Raw genomic sequence first — 17,092 nt, 5'->3', positions numbered from 1 at the left:
TGTTGCCAAGTCCTGGTACATTCAATCCTGTCTCTGCCGCGTGGGTTTCAAGTGTGGCTGCTAAGTTATGCTCCATGCTTACCCACTACATTTCACAATATTACTTCTTGCTTCAACAAATAGTCACATCTGATTGCACACACACACACATGCATACATGTGCACACACAGATGCACACACTTTCTCCCTGATACCTCCAGGCGTGTCCATTGACTGAGCCCATGAGATACCACAGCAGCTACGAAGGTGCAAACACCCAGCAGGCTCCCCGGCCCTGTGAGTGGAGCTCCTCTCCTCATTTGGACAGGACTGAGACCCAGAATGTAAGGTCCCAGCCTCTTTTGGAGAAGCAGAGACATAGAACCAAACTTCCCTAATGAGTTAGGGCCCATTTCAGGAGATGAGACGTGATATAGGGAGAGAGGGGCTTTCTAGTCCCTCAAAACAAGTTGCTGAGAGACCATCACATCAGGATTAACAGCTTCGTCTCTTTGGTACCTATGGGTCCCCCCTTGGCAGTCCCCCAACCTCCAAACTGGAACCCTACCCCATATGAACTTCATTTTGGCTTATAGCCAATGGACCTCCAAACACCTAAAAGCCAGTTAATTCACATAGTAGGCCCTGCCTGGTCAAGTATATTTTTTACCTCTCCTGACTTAGTATAGGGGACTAGAGGAGTAGTAAAAAAGAATAGTTGGGTGTGCCTGTGTCCCGATTAGGATCTTTTATAATAAAAAGCACATCTTATATCTCTGTCCATTGGCCTTGGGGATTCTTGGTGTTGCAATTTCTAACAGGGTCTCCTCTGTGCTGTTAGGTTAAAGGGACAAATTCGCTCCAACCTTCTTAAATACTTCTGTTGATATTATGTTTCAGCACACATCAAGGTCACCCTAGGAAGGTACAAAAAAAAAAAAAAAAAGAAAACCTCATAGATAATATGAATACAAACATTCTGTAGTTAGAAACCAGGCCATCAGTTAGAGGGCCTCTGTGTTATAAAGGGGCAGGGTTGGTTGACAGCTGACTATAAATAAATGGGTCTAAGACCTTTTCTTAGGATCCAGAGATCCTTTTTCCTTTTGCCCCCCAGCCCCAACACTGCTCAGTTGTTCACAGTTATGATGAGTGTGTGTGGTGTTTGGGTAAGAGAGAAGTAATTCCTTCTTCATTCGTGCATTGAATTGTCCCCACCAGGAACTGTGCTGCCAGTTGTGGAAAATTCACTGTGCATAGGCCACAGTCTATTGTAAACGTGACTCAGGAATAATGAGCAGCACTGCCTCAAGAAGAAGGGTGTACGGTCTTATAGGGCTAAGCAAGATTCTAGCACACTCTCTCTACAACCCCACAACCACCAAAACTGACAATGCCCCGTTCACCTGAGGCTGACATCAGTGTTGAGGTTTACATCAAATATCATGAAACAAAAAGAATGAAGCATGACAGAATTTATTTAGGGTCCCTACTCAGAGAAACGGGAAATTAGGAGCATAGTAGCAGCAGAGGGTGCTTGATCAGTTTTCATTGGTCTGTGTGTGTGCACCTCCTGTGGTCTCAGGCCATGGAGTTTCTGAGTGCCCGGTATCCTCCCCCACAGAGGCAAAGCAGAGTGACAACAGGCCCCAAGGGAAGTTCAGGAGGCCTGGGAGTTCTCTTGCTCTAGCAGGAAGGGGAGGTAGGTTGACTGTGAGCAGTGAGAGAGGCAGAGGCTGGCACTGAGCTCTCACCTGAAGGACTTGGTGAAACATTCCAGGATTCTCTGGAACTGGGCCCACCAAGCCCTTCTGGGAAAGGCAAGCTCCCTAGGGAAGCCTGTACCACTGGCTAGCTCTCTGTGGTGTCAGACAAACCCACAATTTCTTCAGAGTCTTTATTCGGGCCTTTCACATTCTGCAAAAGCATAAGTAGCCTTAACCTAGTGTTCCCTGCCAGCCCTGACATTTATTGCCTCATTCAACAATTACTATCTGCATCTCTGGCCCTTTTCAGAGGATGAACTCTACAGAACAAACCCCAGTCCTCCTGAAGCTCATGTTCTATGATGCTGGAGGGGAATCAGACTCACCAGGTCAGGAGGTGGAAGGAGAGTGTGATGTGCAGGTAGTGGATCAAAAGGACTTCCTTGCAGAGACCAGATGCGCTTTTCACTCTGCTGGGTACAAGGAGGCTGAGGTCCTGCCCCCTCCCCTTCCCTCCATCCCCTCTGCCCCTGCATTGGCTTTCTTCTCTTCTGCAACTAAGTGCACTGTGATCAAGAGTTGATACATTTCTGGCATGTGACTCCCCCTCTGTCCTCGTGGCTCTGATACCCACCCCATCCAGTCTACCTTTCTTTTGTTTCTTTTTTCCTTCCCTGAACCTCTCATCAGGCTTCAGCCTGGTTTGTGCTTGCTGAACAGAAACCATGCAGGTGTTCGCGCAGATAATTATTGCCATTTGGAGTGGGTACCACAGACAGGAGTGTTCTTCTGGGACCTTTAGATTCACGGGATAATGTACGCCAAAGCCCTGGGGAGGTGGATGGGTCCCAGTGGGTCATCAAAGCAAGGAGGGCTTCAGCTGGGTGATGGCATCAGAGTCTGAATCAACAGCAAAAGTTTTCCTCTCAGAGCGTTATGTGATATTCTGTGTCTGGGTGTCGGTCAGCATCTGGTGGGTGGTGGACAAGTGGTTCTGGGCCCAGAGAGCTCGGCATAGGGTGAGGATCTAGGCTGTACTAAGTTGAAAGGAGAGTAGCAGAAGTGAGGGCTCCTCTTTGCCCATCCTCTTATTGTAAAGCCCATCTTTGAGACTTGGGTTTTAAGGATGCTGCCAAGTTATGTCCCTGGTTTGCCATCCAAATCTCTGTCATTGGACTCAGGGGGGCTGCCTGCAAACATTTCCCTGAACAAAAAGAGGATAAAGTGGCCTCGGAGTCCTTTATTTTGTTTTAGAAGTAAGAATGTCCTTCAGGAAAGCCTCTCTTACATAACTATGAGGCTACGGGGCTGGTCTTCTCTGTGAGTCTATCAGTTGTCTTGGTCTGTGAATATGGAGATGGAGACTCACCTGCTGCTTCAAGTCGTCATTCTGTTTGGGAGAGGTCAAGAAGGGATGATTACAATAGAGAGTGATGGAGGGAAGTTTAGGTGGCTATGGAAAGGACTGAGGAGGAGCACCCAACCAGCCCTGGAAGTAGGAATAGAGTGAGAAAAGGATTCCCAGAGGAGGCATGTCGGAATGAGTGAGGAAAGAAGTTGGCCAGACAAATAGAAGGAAGAGCATCACAAGCAGAAGCTCAACACAATAAAGTGAGTTTGTGCAACTGAAAATAAGGAGATCCAGGTTTCTGCTCTTGGAGTTAGAAGATATCAAAGTCAGTCACGAGGTTGCATTACAGGGTTAGGAAATTTTGCCTCACAGAGACACTGAACTTTGGTTTTGTAGGAACAAGAGTTTTTGTTTTCTTTTTCATTTGGTAACACTCTCATCAATTATTTTTTCTTTTGTGATTCATGCTTTCTATGCCCTAAGAGATCTTTGCCTAAACCCATAACAAAGAATTTCCTCTTTGTTTTCTTCCAGAAGTTGTTAAATTTTATACCTTATGTTTAGATCTATGATTTGACTTAATTTAATTCATGGAGGTAGAGTGAGGTAAGTATTGAAGTTTATTTGTTTTCTATACGGAGATCTAAGTTTTCCATCACCATTAGTTAGAAGGATTCTCCTTTCCCAATTTAATTAGCTTAGCACATTTGTCAACACAATCAACAGACCATACGTGTGTGGTCTATTTCTGGACTTGCTATTTTACCCATTGATCCACAGACCTATCCTTATGGCAATACCTCACTGTCAGGAAATTAGGTAGTCTGAATCCTCCATCTGTGCTCTTTTCCAGACGTCTTTGGCTATTATTCTACGTCCTTTGATATTCCACATAAGTTTTAGAAACAGCTTTTCATTTTTGAATTTGATAGCATAGAATCTATAGATCAATGACTAGAAAAATGACATCTTAACAATTTTGATTATCCTGACCCATGAACATAGTATCACTCCGTGTTCCAGTTTGCTAAAGCTGCCGGAATGCTTGTATCAGAAATGGATTGGCTTTTTCAATGGGGACTTATTAGGTCGCAAATACAGTTCTAAAGCCATGAAAATGTCTATATTAAGGCATCAAGAGGTAGATACCTTCTCTGAGGAAAGGCAGCTGGCATTCAGGGTCCCTCTGTCACATAGGAAGGCACATGGCCACCTCTGCTGACCTCCTAGCTTCTGTTTTCAAAATGGCTTCTATGGGGGCAAACTCTGGATTACATCTCTTAGCTTCTCTCTTGGCTCTGGTTTCAATGCCTGTCTCCAAAATGTCTCTCAGCTTCTTGTCTCTCTTAGCTTCTCTGAGCTCTCTCTATCCGTGAGCTCTCATAAAGGACTCCAGTAAAGGATTAAGACCCACCTTGAAGTGGGTGGGTCACATCTCCATGGAAACAACCTAATAAAAAGGCCCCACCCACAATAGGTCTGCCCCTCACAAGATTGATTAAAAGAACATAGTTTTTTCTGGGGTACATAATAGATTCAAACCGGCATACTCCATTTTTTAGGTCTTCCTGAATTTCTCTCAGCAATGTTGTGTCCTTAGCTGTGCGCAGGTCTTGTATGCATTATGTTAAATTTCTTAATAGCTATTTCATTAATGTTACTGCCATTGTAAATGGCATTTTAAAAAAATTTCCATGGCCAATTATTTGTCGCCAGGATATGGAAATAGAATGGAATTTTATGTATCGACTTCCTATCCTGTGACCTTGTTAAATCGCTTATTAGATCTAGTAGCTGTTTTTCTACTTTACATAGTCTTTTCTATGTTGGAAATTGTGCCATTTGTGAATAAAGACAGTTTTACTTCTTCCTTTTTTGATCTGTATGCCTTGTGTTTCTGATTGCACTGGCCAGGCCACCAGTAAAATGCTGAATAGACATAGTGAGAGTGGGCGTTCCCATTTTCTTCCTAATCTTTGGGGAGAAATATTCACTCTTTCACCATTAAGTATGATGTTACCTGCCAGATTACCATAGTAGTCCTTTATCAGGTTAAGGATGCTCCCTTGTGTTCCTAATTCTTAGGAGTTTTTTTAATCATGAATGGGTGTTTAATATTATTAAATGCTTTTGTGGTCATATATTGTGATTGTCATTGTTTTTTCTTTCCTTTTATTCTATTAACATGGTGAGCTACATTGATTGATTTTTTGTTTAATGTTAAAACAACCTTGCGTTCTCGGGATAAACCCCACTTGGCAATGGATTTTTTCAACTTTTTATATATTGTTGGATTCACATTGCTGACATTTCATTAGGAATTTTGCATCTGTGTTCATGAGAGATATTTGTATGTAGTATTTTTTACTGTAGTACCTTTTTCTGTTTTTTTATCTTTGTTTTTATACAAAAGTAATGCTGGCCTCATACAATGAATTGTGAAGCATTCCCTCCTCGTATGTTTTCTGAAAAAGTTTTGGTAAGATTGTTAATATCTTTCTTTAAATGTTTGACATAGTTCACCATTGATGCCACCTGTGACTGGAATTTTCTTTATGGGAAACATTTTCGTTACAAATTCAAATGCGAATAGATAAAGGACTACCTAGGTATTCCCTTTTTCTCGATTGAGTTTGGCCTTTTGTGCCTGTTAAGATATGTGTCCATGTCATTGATGTTGTTGAATTTATTGTACCAAAGTTATTCGTCATAGTCTCTTATTATCCTTTCAATGTCTGTAGGAGCTGTCATGATATCCACACATCCATTTCTAATACTGGTAATCTATGTATTCTTTCTTTAGCTTTGATTAGTCTGGCTAGAGTTTACCAATTGTGTTGATCATTTCAGAGACGCAGTTTTTTATTTCAACAATTTTCTCTAGAGATTGTCCATTGTCTATCTTACTTATTTCTGTTATTTTTATTTGCTGCCTTCTATTTACTTTGGATTTAATTTGCTCTTCTTGTTCTTTTTCTTTTAGGTGTTTAAATTGGAGCCTTCATCATTTATTTGAGACCTTTCTTCTTTTCTCGTATAAGCAACTAAAACAGCTTTAGCTGCCTCCTAGAAATTTGATATGTTGCGCTTTTATATTCATTCCATTCACAATATTTTCTAATTTCTGTTGTGATTTCTTCTTTGACTTATGGGTTATTCAAAAGTGTCTCATTTAAATTCCAAATATTTGGTCATTTTACAGCTGTGTTTCTTAGTATTGCATTGCCTGTTAATTCTGTCATGGGCAGTGAACATACTCTGTATGATTTCAATCCTTTTAAATTGCTCGAGAATTGCTTTAAGGCCCAGCACAGGGCCTATCTTCCTGAAATGTCGAAGTTTATCTTTGGTGATGTCTTTTGTTATGAAGTGTCTGTTATTCATATATCCACTCAGGTTTCTGATGATTAATGTATGCATGGTATGGCATTTTCCCATCTATTCATTTTAAACTTATTTGCATCTTTAGATGTGAAGTAAGTTTATTGCAGACAGTATGTAGTTGGATATTGCAATTTATCCATGCTGGCAATCTCTGTCATTCATATAGAGTGTTTAGATTCATTAAATTTAATGTAGTCATCAATATATTCAGGTATTAAACTACCAACCTGATATTTGTTTCCTACTCATCCCGTTTGTTCTTTGTTCTCTTCGACTGTCTGATTTTGGACTGAGTGCTTGCTTCTAGGATTCCGTTTCATCTACACTGTTGTCTTATTAGGTATACCAATTTCATTTGTATTTTAACGGTTGTTTTAGGGTTAACAATGTGCATCTTTAACTTACCACAAGCTATCTTCAAACAATATTATGCTACTTGACATATAATGTTTGAAACTTACTACAGCAAACTTTAATTTCACCCTACAGTTCTTGGTAGTATTGTCGTCATACATTTTGCTTTACATATGTTATAACCACCATTATGCATTGATGTTAGTTTTGCTATAGTCAATTATCTTTATAAATTTTTTAAAATTATAAATTGTTATTTTAATGTGTGTGTGTGTGTGTGTATATATATATGATCTTAAAAACACACACTGAGTTTTTTAAAAAGTAGCTTACAAAATACTAAGGACATGAATTAAAAATGCATGCACAATCTGAATATGATTAAAAGGGGAAATGTTAAATTGTATATATGGCAACATAACAAAAATTTTAAAAAATCCATGGAACTGCACTACCCAAACAGTGAACACTAAGTTAAACCATGGATTTAATTGAAACTACTATTATAAAAATGTGCTATCGTCAGTTGTAATAAATGTTGCACAGTATTGCAAGGTGTTGGCGGTGAGGTGGTATATGGGAATCCTGTATTTTATGCATGGTTGTTGTATAAACCCACAACTTCTCTAATATAGGAAAAAATAATTAAAAGGTATTTATTATTTATTATTTTAATATAATTTTGAAATATTTATATTTAAAAATGTTTTTATTATATTTATAAGATTATTATTTTATTATATATATAAATATTTAAAAAGAGAAAAAATGCATACACATAAAGCATTTCACACCCCGAGGGGGACAAGTCTGGAAAGAGGCACAAAGCTCAAGTTAATTTCATGTGCTTTTGGCTGGCCTAGTAATGCGTGCCTGAGGACAAGTGGGCAGGAGAAGGGGGGGCGGGGGGGGGGGTGGCGGGACTGCGGCGGTGGATCCCAAAGCTCACTGGTTGCTGGCCACAGCGGTGGAAGGTGGGAAGGCAGCACTGGAAGCTCATTGGCTTTAATGGAAAGGGCGGGAAAGGGAGCGAGCGTTGTGTCTTCCCTCAGGTCTCTTGCTCTCCCACTCCTCCTCCTCGTCCAGGCTGATTGATTCCGACCTGCTGAAGGCTGGGGTAACTGCAGGCAGGCACTAGGAATAGCCCTTCACTTCACAAGTCTCTTCTTTCCTCCCTCCCTCCCTCTTGCACCAGATCCCCACCTCTTCTCCTCTCCTCTTCCTCAGCGGGGTACCGCTACCGTCTCAGAGGTCTCGCTCTGACTCCAAACTTGCCGCCACCCCCTATCGTGCGGTGGACCCCTTACGGAGGACCCCTTGCCCTGTCCCCTCTGACAGGCTCTATGGCCTCTGGATCCTGGATCCTGGACCCTGGACCCTGAGGCAGGGCTCATGCACTGCCTTTTTTCTGAGGTGGGGGCAGTGAATGACTGGGCTGTCTGAGGAGGCAGTGCATTCCTGGGGGTGTGATGGTGTGTTCAAGCATAATTGTTGAAGTGCGGAGAGGAATATGGAAGGGTATGTGTGTGTGTGGCGGGGGGGAGTGCTGTGGATGGAATGAAGGTGGATGTGTATGGAAGCAGAGAGGGCATGTTGGTGTAAGAGAACAATTAACACAGTGAGGAGAAGGCTGTTAGCTACATCAGTGTCTGGCACATGGTAGGGACTTCAACAAATATCTGTTTTTGTTCCTAGAAAGAATGAAGAAGTGAATGGAAATAATTATAAAAGGGGGCTGGGGACCCATGAGAATAATATGATTTCATGGAGTGCTTAAAGGGGGGAACAGAGTAAGATTAAAATGGGGTGCAAGGGAAAAATCAGAAAGGAGCATGAAGGGAAAGTTCAGTCAGTATAGGACATTCCTGAGAACGATAACAGAATTGAGTGCAGGTGGCATGAAATCACGCATAGGGAGTGAATGATCGTAGGAAGTTAGGAAGACAATTGTTGAAGGTGATGCCAGGAATAATAGTTGGGTTTAGCAGAGTGCAGGATGATACACAAGAAAGGGTGCAGTAATTGTTGAAGGGAACACAAGAGTGCGTGAGTGCATGTGTATGCCTGAAAATGGGATCTATGAGGAGTGAAGGTAAGCCAAGGAGAATAATTATTAGATTAAAAGAATATAGGACCCAGGCCAAGAGTTTCTTGGGATGAGGCTATGCATGGGTGGAGCCACCTAGGAAAGAGGCTACATGAGGAAAGAGGCAGGACAAAGGTTGGAGAAAGTCATGGGAGAAGATGGGAGGGTGCAATCAGAGTCCAATGGTGAGCAGATGGGGTGCTTTGAGGGCAGAGAAATCGTGTTGGGGAGGGTGAGTCATTGTCATCCTGACCTCCACTCCTGGCCCTAGAAACATGGAATCCGATGAAATACCTGCTGTGTCCTGCTGCACCTCCTACTGCACCACAGGGAGTGAGATAGGAGCCCCATGGGGTATTGAGTTGGCCCCCAGAAGAGCTGTATGTCGCCATGCCCAGTGCCACAACCATGGCATCACTGCCCAAATGAGGGACCACAAGTGCTTCTGCCCCTCCCAGCCCTGCGAATGTTACAAGTGTGCCCTCCTCTCGTGAGTATCCCGGTCCCTGGTGAGGGGAGGCGGACAGGCCTCCTCTAAATAAGACTGAACATAGATCTGCAATCTCCTGCTCTAGGGGACACCAAAGGGTCTTCACTGCTGCGGGTTCCTTGAAGAGGGAGCAGGGGGCACAGCTAAAGAGACACCTGGATCAGGGGCAGATAATGAATGGAGCCGACCCTCCTGAAGCTCACAGCTGTGTCAAGAAATTGGCCCTCCAAGCAGAAGTCTTCAGTGAGTGTCTCTGGCCAGGGAGGGAACCCGGATTTGGATGTAGGAAGCATGAGCAGTTCTTACCATGACCTTATGGTGTGGCCTTGGGCAAGTTTCTTATGCTTCCTGGGCCTTAACCTCCCCAGCTATAAAATGGCATCACAATTATCTACCAAGTGTAGTTAGGGAGGAGAGATCTGGGGGTAGAAAAGGTTCAGGAGGGGATGAGACCTCAAATTGTGGGTGGGGGTGGTGGGGTTGGGTCAGAGGAAAAGCCTCACCAAAGCTATCCCTGGTCTTTCACAGCTGGGAAGAAAAACATCGTGCTCCAGCCTGAGGCCCACTCCCAGGTAACCCCCAGGGAGGTAAAGGAGTCTGGGCCCAGAGGGGGAGGCTCCCACTCCAGCCACTACCCACAGCCCTTCTTCTGTGCCCTGAAGACCTGGGTTCCATCCCCAACGCTACCGCTGGCTTGCTATGTGCCCTAAGTGGGAAAATCACTTCTCCCTGGGTCTAGACTTCCCCAGTTGCAGAATATAGGGGGGTACTGGCTGGTGTTTAAGGTTTTCCCAGCTCTGACGTTCTGAGCTCCTATCCCCAGCCCCAAACATGTCCACTCCTTCTCCATGACTGGCCTGGTACCTGACTCCAACCTGTGTTCTATCTCCTTCCCTGCAGGAGAGCTCCCTGTTACTTAACCAGACCCCAGAACACTTGTCTCTGCCTGGGACTCCAGTGCTCCTGAATCAGCAACTAACTGTTCCTCCTTCTGGGGAGTCCCATGGGCCTCCTGACCTGCCCAGCTCGTGAGTAGAAAGAGAGAGAGCACAGAGATAGTTGTATGTAGTATTATTGTGTGCTTGACTTTGTGCTGGATGCCATGGGAGATAGAAGAAGGAGGAGGAGGAGGAGAAGAAGGCATCACAGATGAACAGGCAAGGCAGGCTTTTCCCAGCTTTGCCATTCCTATTTGTGAGACAGTTTTGGAGAAATGACTTTAAGTCACAAGGCTTGGCACATAGTAGGCCTTCAATGAATGAATGCTGTAATTCCACATGAAACAGATGGATTGGGTAGAAAAGGCCTGCTGGAATGGAGGGCCATGATGGTGGGGACCACAGAGGCCCAGGGGACATCCTAGAGGCCATTAGAGAAAGCTTCTTAAAGATGAGCCAAGGTCGTCCTTCAAGCCCCATGGGAGCTCGGGAATATGAAGTCAAGAAACCAGACCCTGGGCAGGGATAGTAAACACATCTCTCCTGGTGCTTTGCAGGTCAAAACATGGACACTTACAATCTCTCATAATCCCCACTGTTGCCGTGGAAGGGAAAACTTGGGAGGAATTAGTGTCTCAGAAAAGATATAGGAAAAAACGTATAGACAAGAACACAGGCCAATTGGGGGAAGGGACTTGCACCAAATCCTGCCCCCTCTTTCTCTGTCTACTGGTATGTGTCTGTCAGCAGGTTTAATCCCCGAGCTCCCCTCTCCTTGTTTCTAGATGGTCAACTCTGATTCTCCAGCCCTGTGCCACTCTCGACCCTCCTCTACTGCAGCCACAGGTTCTGCGAAAGAAGCGGGGTCCAGAACCCTGGGAGGGGCCAAGCATAGCATAAGGGAAGAGCAGATGGCCTGGGGGGGTGGGGCCCAAGCGGGATCTTGGTGCTGAAGAGGCACTTGGAGTGTGGGGGGAGGTGTGGATTACTAGCCCCCCTTCTGTCATGCCCTTTCTTTGCAGGTCCCTGGAGCCTTCGACCAGGCTTCAGTATCTGCCCCATCAGAGTGGCAACGGAAGCTGGAGGCAGCTGAGACCCTGTTGACCCTGAGAGACCCTCCCAAGGTCCCTTCTGGCTCCATCTCCCTCCTACAGCCCTGTGGTGCACAAGGTAACCTACTCCTTTAAAGGAGAATTCAGGATGGAGACTGTGGGAAAATGGGAGGGTGTTGTGGGGAGCTGGAACTAACTGAGTGATCAAGGTTGGTGGGTTGAACCTCTTTGGGCCCAGACACCCAAACTTCTCAGTCTGGCCTCTGAGATGTGAGTTGAGGATTGTTCATTTAATCATCAGTTTATTGAGCTTTGTGCTCAACAGCAAATGTCCATTGTCCTGATGTCAAGGAATAAAGAAACTGAGGCCCTGAGAGTGGCAAGGACTTGCCCAAGGACATGCAGCATGTCAGTGGGAGAAGCAGGTCTCTAGATCTCCAACCCAGGCCTGTCTGGCCAGATCCCTGTGGTCCACTATGGTCTGGGAAGGGCATTCAGAGCCCTTGATGAGGGCCTTGTCTGGAAGGAAGTCTGGTCCCTGCTTTCAGGGACCTTCCAGAGTAGATGGAAAGCCTGGAGGCCTTCACGAGCTGTGTTTTGCCGCTAAGTCTCAATGATGAGCCAGAGAGGAAGGGCTGGAGGAGGTCTGAGGTAGAGTAAACACCTGGGGAGGCTGAGAGGGAAGGCTGGGCATTCTACGACCAACATGGTGGATGGAGTGTGGTGTGTGAGTAAGGAAACTACCCCAGAGGAACTCCTGGAACAGAGGGAGGTGAGGCTACAGAGGCCTCACATGCCAGGCTTACAGTCTAGACCAGCAACTGTGGGTGGAGAGCAGCCAGGGAATATTTCAGAGCTAGGAAGGAGTGTATTCAGAGACCCTGGGCTTGACAAAGAGAAATGGGGTGGCTGTGATGGAAGGATTGGAGGAGGCCAGACTGGAGATGGGGATATCAGTGAGGAAGAGCTCTGTGTAATAGTCCAGGTAAGAAGGATGAGGCCTCTATTGTGGGGGGGGGGGGGGTAGGGTAGGGAGCTGGGGGGTGAGGGGGTGGATGTGACCTGTCCCTGACCCCTTCATGTCTGTTTACAGCTCCTGCTGGAGATAGAGGACTCCAGCCAGTTAACACCTCTCTCCGACCCAGGCCAGCCAGCTCCATTTCTCTGCCTGTTGGACATCTGGGGTGCATCTCCCTCCTGAGCAGGAACTCCAGAAGAGGAGGCCTCAGTAGAGCACTGAATAGTTGATATTTTTATTTATGAGTTTGTAAAATGTTTAATGTATTTTTAAAAAATAAAATAAAAGCCTTCAGGTGAGTGTATAGCTTTCAGACCCTTTTTAAACATATGGGGCAATTCCTTGGCCAAAGGTGGATATTCCAGCTACATCCAGAATTTAACAACAGACTGCCCTGTGGTGGCTTTGGGGGCATGCTCTGAATTGTAGCATTTACTGATTACAAGCTACCAGTGTGATCCCACTGAATGCAGAGTTGGGAAGAGACACACAATGATGTACCGGTTATTTAGTCTTTCCACCCTTCAGCAACAATAGATGTAAATAACCTCAAGAACTTAGATAATACTAAAATATAGTAAAAATAGTTAGGTATTGTTGAGTTCCAAGCATGTATTATGTTTGTTTTCAACATAATCTGTGAAATTGTAAGTTTATATAATTTAATTTTTAATAATAGCTGTGTTTAATAATGGCCTCACAAACTCCCTGAAAATTTAACAGTCGGTTCTTTCGAGTCACTACAAGCCAGCTCCAGCACTCTGCTTGCTTTTAACCCTTGCCCAGAAAGCCACTTCTTCCAAAGTAGATCCTGCTAACCCTGCAGAGCCAAAAAAGACATCTGTTTTCTGACTAAGAACAGCCTAAAATGTGGAGGAAAGTATTATTTTTAATTTAAAAATGGATAGATCTGGAACAAATCTTGAGCAGAATGAATAGTCAAATGTGTGTATGTATGTAAGAATGTGCATTCCTGGAGATGGCTAAAGTTGGATAAAGGTGAGTGGCTGGAATATCAGAATAAGCAAAGCCAATGCAGGAATGTGTTCACCAGATTTCTTAAAGGCTAAAGGCATGGGGAAACTGAAGTGTTACCTGTTACCAGAGAGATAGATGTTCATTACTCTCCCTCCTCCTTCCAGGTAAATGCAGCATAATCTACATACATTTCTCCACGTTGCCTTTTTTTTTTTTTTTTTGTCTTAAAAATATATCCTTGAGACCAGTCCATAGCGTGATGTAGAGACATTCCTGTTACTTTCAAAACCTGTAGAGTACTCCATTATATGGATGCACCACATTTTACTCAACTACTGTTCGATTGATGGGCACGTCGGTTGTTTCTACTCTTGCTTTTACAAATACGGCTGCAACAAATGGGCTTCTGATATAACATTTATTATTTTTATCAGTGTGTCTTTGGGATTGACCCCTAGATGTTGAATAGTTGGTCAAAGGGTAAAAACACATGTAGTTTTGCTCACTGAAATCAAATGGCCCTGAAAAAGGTTGTACCATTTGCATTTTCTCCATCAATGTACGAGAATGCAAGTTTCCCCACAGCCTCACCAATAGAGTGTGTTGCCAAACCGTTGAATTTTGTCAGTTTGTTACGGAAGAAATGGTTTATCCGTGCATTTTAAAACTTTCATTTCCCTTAATATTAGCAAGGTTGCACATCTTTTTCATGTGTTTAAGAACCATTCCTGTTTTCACTTTTCCTGTGTAATGTTAGTTTATATTTTGGCTGATTTTCCAGAGGATCTTTGCTCTTCTTTATTCTTTGTAAAAGTTCTTTTTATCTCAGGGACATATTAGAGGTATTAACCTTTTTTTCCCTGGTATAAGTTGCACACATTTTTCCCAGTTTGTCATGTGTCATTTTACTTTGTTTATGGTGTTTTGTCTAATTTTTAATTTGCCATACAAAATCATTTTATGTTTGTACATAAAATGTATAAATATTTTACCTTATTTCTTCTAGATTTTGAGTCTTAGGAAAGTTTTCCCCATTCTTAAGGTAGAGAGGAATGTTTCTTCCAGTACTTATATGATTTAATATCTTACATTTTTAACTCTGATAAATTTGGAATCTGTTCTTATATATGTTGTGAGGAAGAGATCCCATTATTCCAACACCACTAGTTTAAAGGGTGCATTGTTTCTTTACTGGTTTAGATGCCACCTTTGTTGTATATTAAATTTGCACATGCTTTTGGTATTTTTCTGGATTTTTTTTTTTTCTGTTACATCGGCCTCTCCATTCATGCCCCAATACCAAACTGTCTAAACTTAGTGGACTCATATTTCGGGGAGGGACTTTGCCCAGAGACACCAGTCCTCTGATGAGTTCAAGAGAAGTTGTTGATTTTTTGGTTTCTCTGGCTCTTACTTGTAAGGACAGGAGTAACAACTTTCAAGCTCGTTACATGTTAGAGTTCTACTTTCAGGTTTGAAATCACTTTTCTAGAAAAAAATCATTTAATTCACAATCTGCTGTTATTTTAAAATAAACTTTTAATCATAGAATAGTTTTAGATTTACAGAAAAGTTGCAAGGAGAGTACAGAGACTTTCTGCATACCCTGCACCCTATGGTTAGCATATTATATTACTATTGTACATGTGTTACTAGTACTGAACCAATATTGATACATTATCAGCTGTGATTTAAAAAAAAAAATTTATTAGAGAAGTTGTGGGTTTGAAAACAATCATGCAAAACATACAGGATTCCCATATATCACCCCACCACCAACACATTGCATTGATGTGGAACATTTGTTACAATTGATAACACTTTTTTGTAATTGTACAATTTTTTAACAGTAGTTGTTACCTTTGTTACAATCGACAAAAGATTATTAAAATAGTAAGATTAACTGTTGCCCATAGTCAATATTAGGTGTATTTTCCCCCATATACCTCCCTATTATTAACACCTTGTATTAGTGTCGGACATTTGTTACATTCATGAAAGAACATTCTTATAGTTGTACTATTAACTCTAGTCCATTGCCTACAGTAGGGTTCACTGTGTTTTACAGCCCTATGTTTTATCTTTTAATTTTTAGTCTAGCAACATTCATGACCCAAGATTTCCCCTTATAACCACATTCACCTATATAACTCAGTGCTGTTAATTAAACTCACAATGTCTACCATCACCACCATCCATTTCCAAAACTTTACAACCGATGGAAATAGAAATTCTGTACAAATTGAGAATCCACTTCCCATTCTCTACCCCCAATCTATCACTTGGTAGCCTATATTCGAGATTCTAACTCATTGAGTTTACTTATTATAATTAGTTTATATCAGTGAGGTCATACGATATGGGTCCTTTTATGTCTGGCTTATTTCATTCAGCATAATGTCCTCAAGATTCGACAATGTTGCTACATGCATCAGGACTTCACTCCTTTTTATGGCTGAATAATATTCCACTGTATGTATATACCACATTTTGTTTAACCATCCATCAGTTGATGGACACTTGAGTTGCTTCCATCGTTTGGCAGTTGGGAATAATGCTTCTATGAACATCAGTGTGCAGATATCTGAGTCCCTGCTTTCAATTCTTCCGGATGTATACATAGTAGTGGGATTGCTGAATCATATGGTAATTCTATACTTATCTTCCTGATGAATCACCAAACTGTCTTCCACAGCAGTTGTATGATTTTGTATTCCCACCAGCAAAGAGTGAGCATTCCTATTTCTCCATATCCTTCTCAACACTTGTAGTTTTGTTTGTTTGGTGGTAGCCATTCTACTGGGTGTGAATTGATCTCATTGTGGTTTTGATTTCCTTTTCCCTAATAGCTAGTGATGTTGAGCATCTTTTCATGTGCTTTTTAGTTATTTTTATATCCTTTTGGGAGAAATGTAATTTTCTCAATTTTTAATGTAAACCTTTAGGGCTATGAATTTCCTCTCGGCACTGTCTTCACCCCATCCCATGAATTTTGATGTGTGTGTTCTCATTTTCATTCATCTTGAGGTGTTTATTGATTTCTCTTGCAATTTCTTCTTTGACCCACTGAATGTTTAGTGTATGCTATTTAACTTCCATATATTTGTGGATTTTCCAGTTCTCTGCCTGTTATTGATTTTCTGCTCCTTTCCATTATGGTCACAGAAGATGCTTTGTATAATTTTAATATCTTTGAATTTATTGAGACTTGTTTTGTGACACAACGGGTGGTCTATTCATTTCTTCTCAAGCCTGTGCACTTGAGAAGAAATGAATATGCTTCTGTTTTGGGGTGCAGTGTTCTGTATATGTCTGTTAGGTTTAGTTCACTTACCGTATTATTCCAATTTTCTCTTTCCTATTGATCTTCTGTCTAGATGTTCTATTATTGATGAGAGTGGTGTATTCAAGTCCCCAACTATTATTGTAGAGGTGTCTCCCTTCAGTATTGCCGGTGTTTGCCTCATGTATTTTAGGGCACTGTTGTTAGGTGCATAAATATTTATTATTGTTATTTCTTCTTGGTGGATTGCCCTTTTTATTAATATATAGTGTCCTTCTTTGCCCCCTGTAACAGCTTTTGACTTAAAGACTATTTTGCCTGAAATTACTATAGCTTCCTCAGTTCTTTGTTGGTTACTATTTACATGGAATTTCTTTATCCAACCTTTCACTTTCAACCTATTTGTGTATTGGTAACAAAGGTGAGTCTCTTGTAAACAGCATATAGTTGGGTCATGCTTTTTTATCCATTC

The 17,092-nt window shown here is 42.4% G+C and overlaps 1 protein-coding gene across 1 annotated transcript; it reads left to right on the top strand.

Moving 5' to 3' along the window:
- Positions 1 to 222: 222 nt before the first annotated feature.
- On the top strand, positions 223 to 12,589 carry LOC119522203 (doublesex- and mab-3-related transcription factor C2-like). The gene is made up of 10 exons (XM_037820833.1): positions 223 to 324; positions 1,997 to 2,107; positions 7,971 to 8,188; positions 9,133 to 9,351; positions 9,437 to 9,594; positions 9,880 to 9,923; positions 10,252 to 10,379; positions 11,075 to 11,135; positions 11,312 to 11,459; positions 12,435 to 12,589. The coding sequence occupies exons 1-10, from the start codon at positions 223 to 225 to the stop codon at positions 12,587 to 12,589; spliced, it is 1,344 nt and encodes a 447-aa protein (XP_037676761.1).
- The last annotated feature ends 4,503 nt before the right edge of the window (positions 12,590 to 17,092 follow it).

The sequence above is a fragment of the Choloepus didactylus genome, chromosome X, assembly GCF_015220235.1.
Source record: "Choloepus didactylus isolate mChoDid1 chromosome X, mChoDid1.pri, whole genome shotgun sequence".
In the NCBI taxonomy this organism is placed as follows: Eukaryota; Metazoa; Chordata; class Mammalia; order Pilosa; family Megalonychidae; genus Choloepus; species Choloepus didactylus.
This window is presented reverse-complemented; position numbering and strand designations above follow the sequence as displayed.

Excerpts from the sequence above, each read along its gene's own strand:
- LOC119522203 (XM_037820833.1), top strand. The coding sequence starts at position 223 with ATGAGATACCACAGCAGCTACGAAGGTGCAAACACCCAGCAGGCTCCC. Across the intron at positions 2,108-7,970 it reads AAGGAGAGTGTGATGTGCAG|ATCCCCACCTCTTCTCCTCT; the intron begins GTAGTGGATCAA and ends CTCTTGCACCAG. Across the intron at positions 9,352-9,436 it reads TACAAGTGTGCCCTCCTCTC|GGGACACCAAAGGGTCTTCA; the intron begins GTGAGTATCCCG and ends CTCCTGCTCTAG.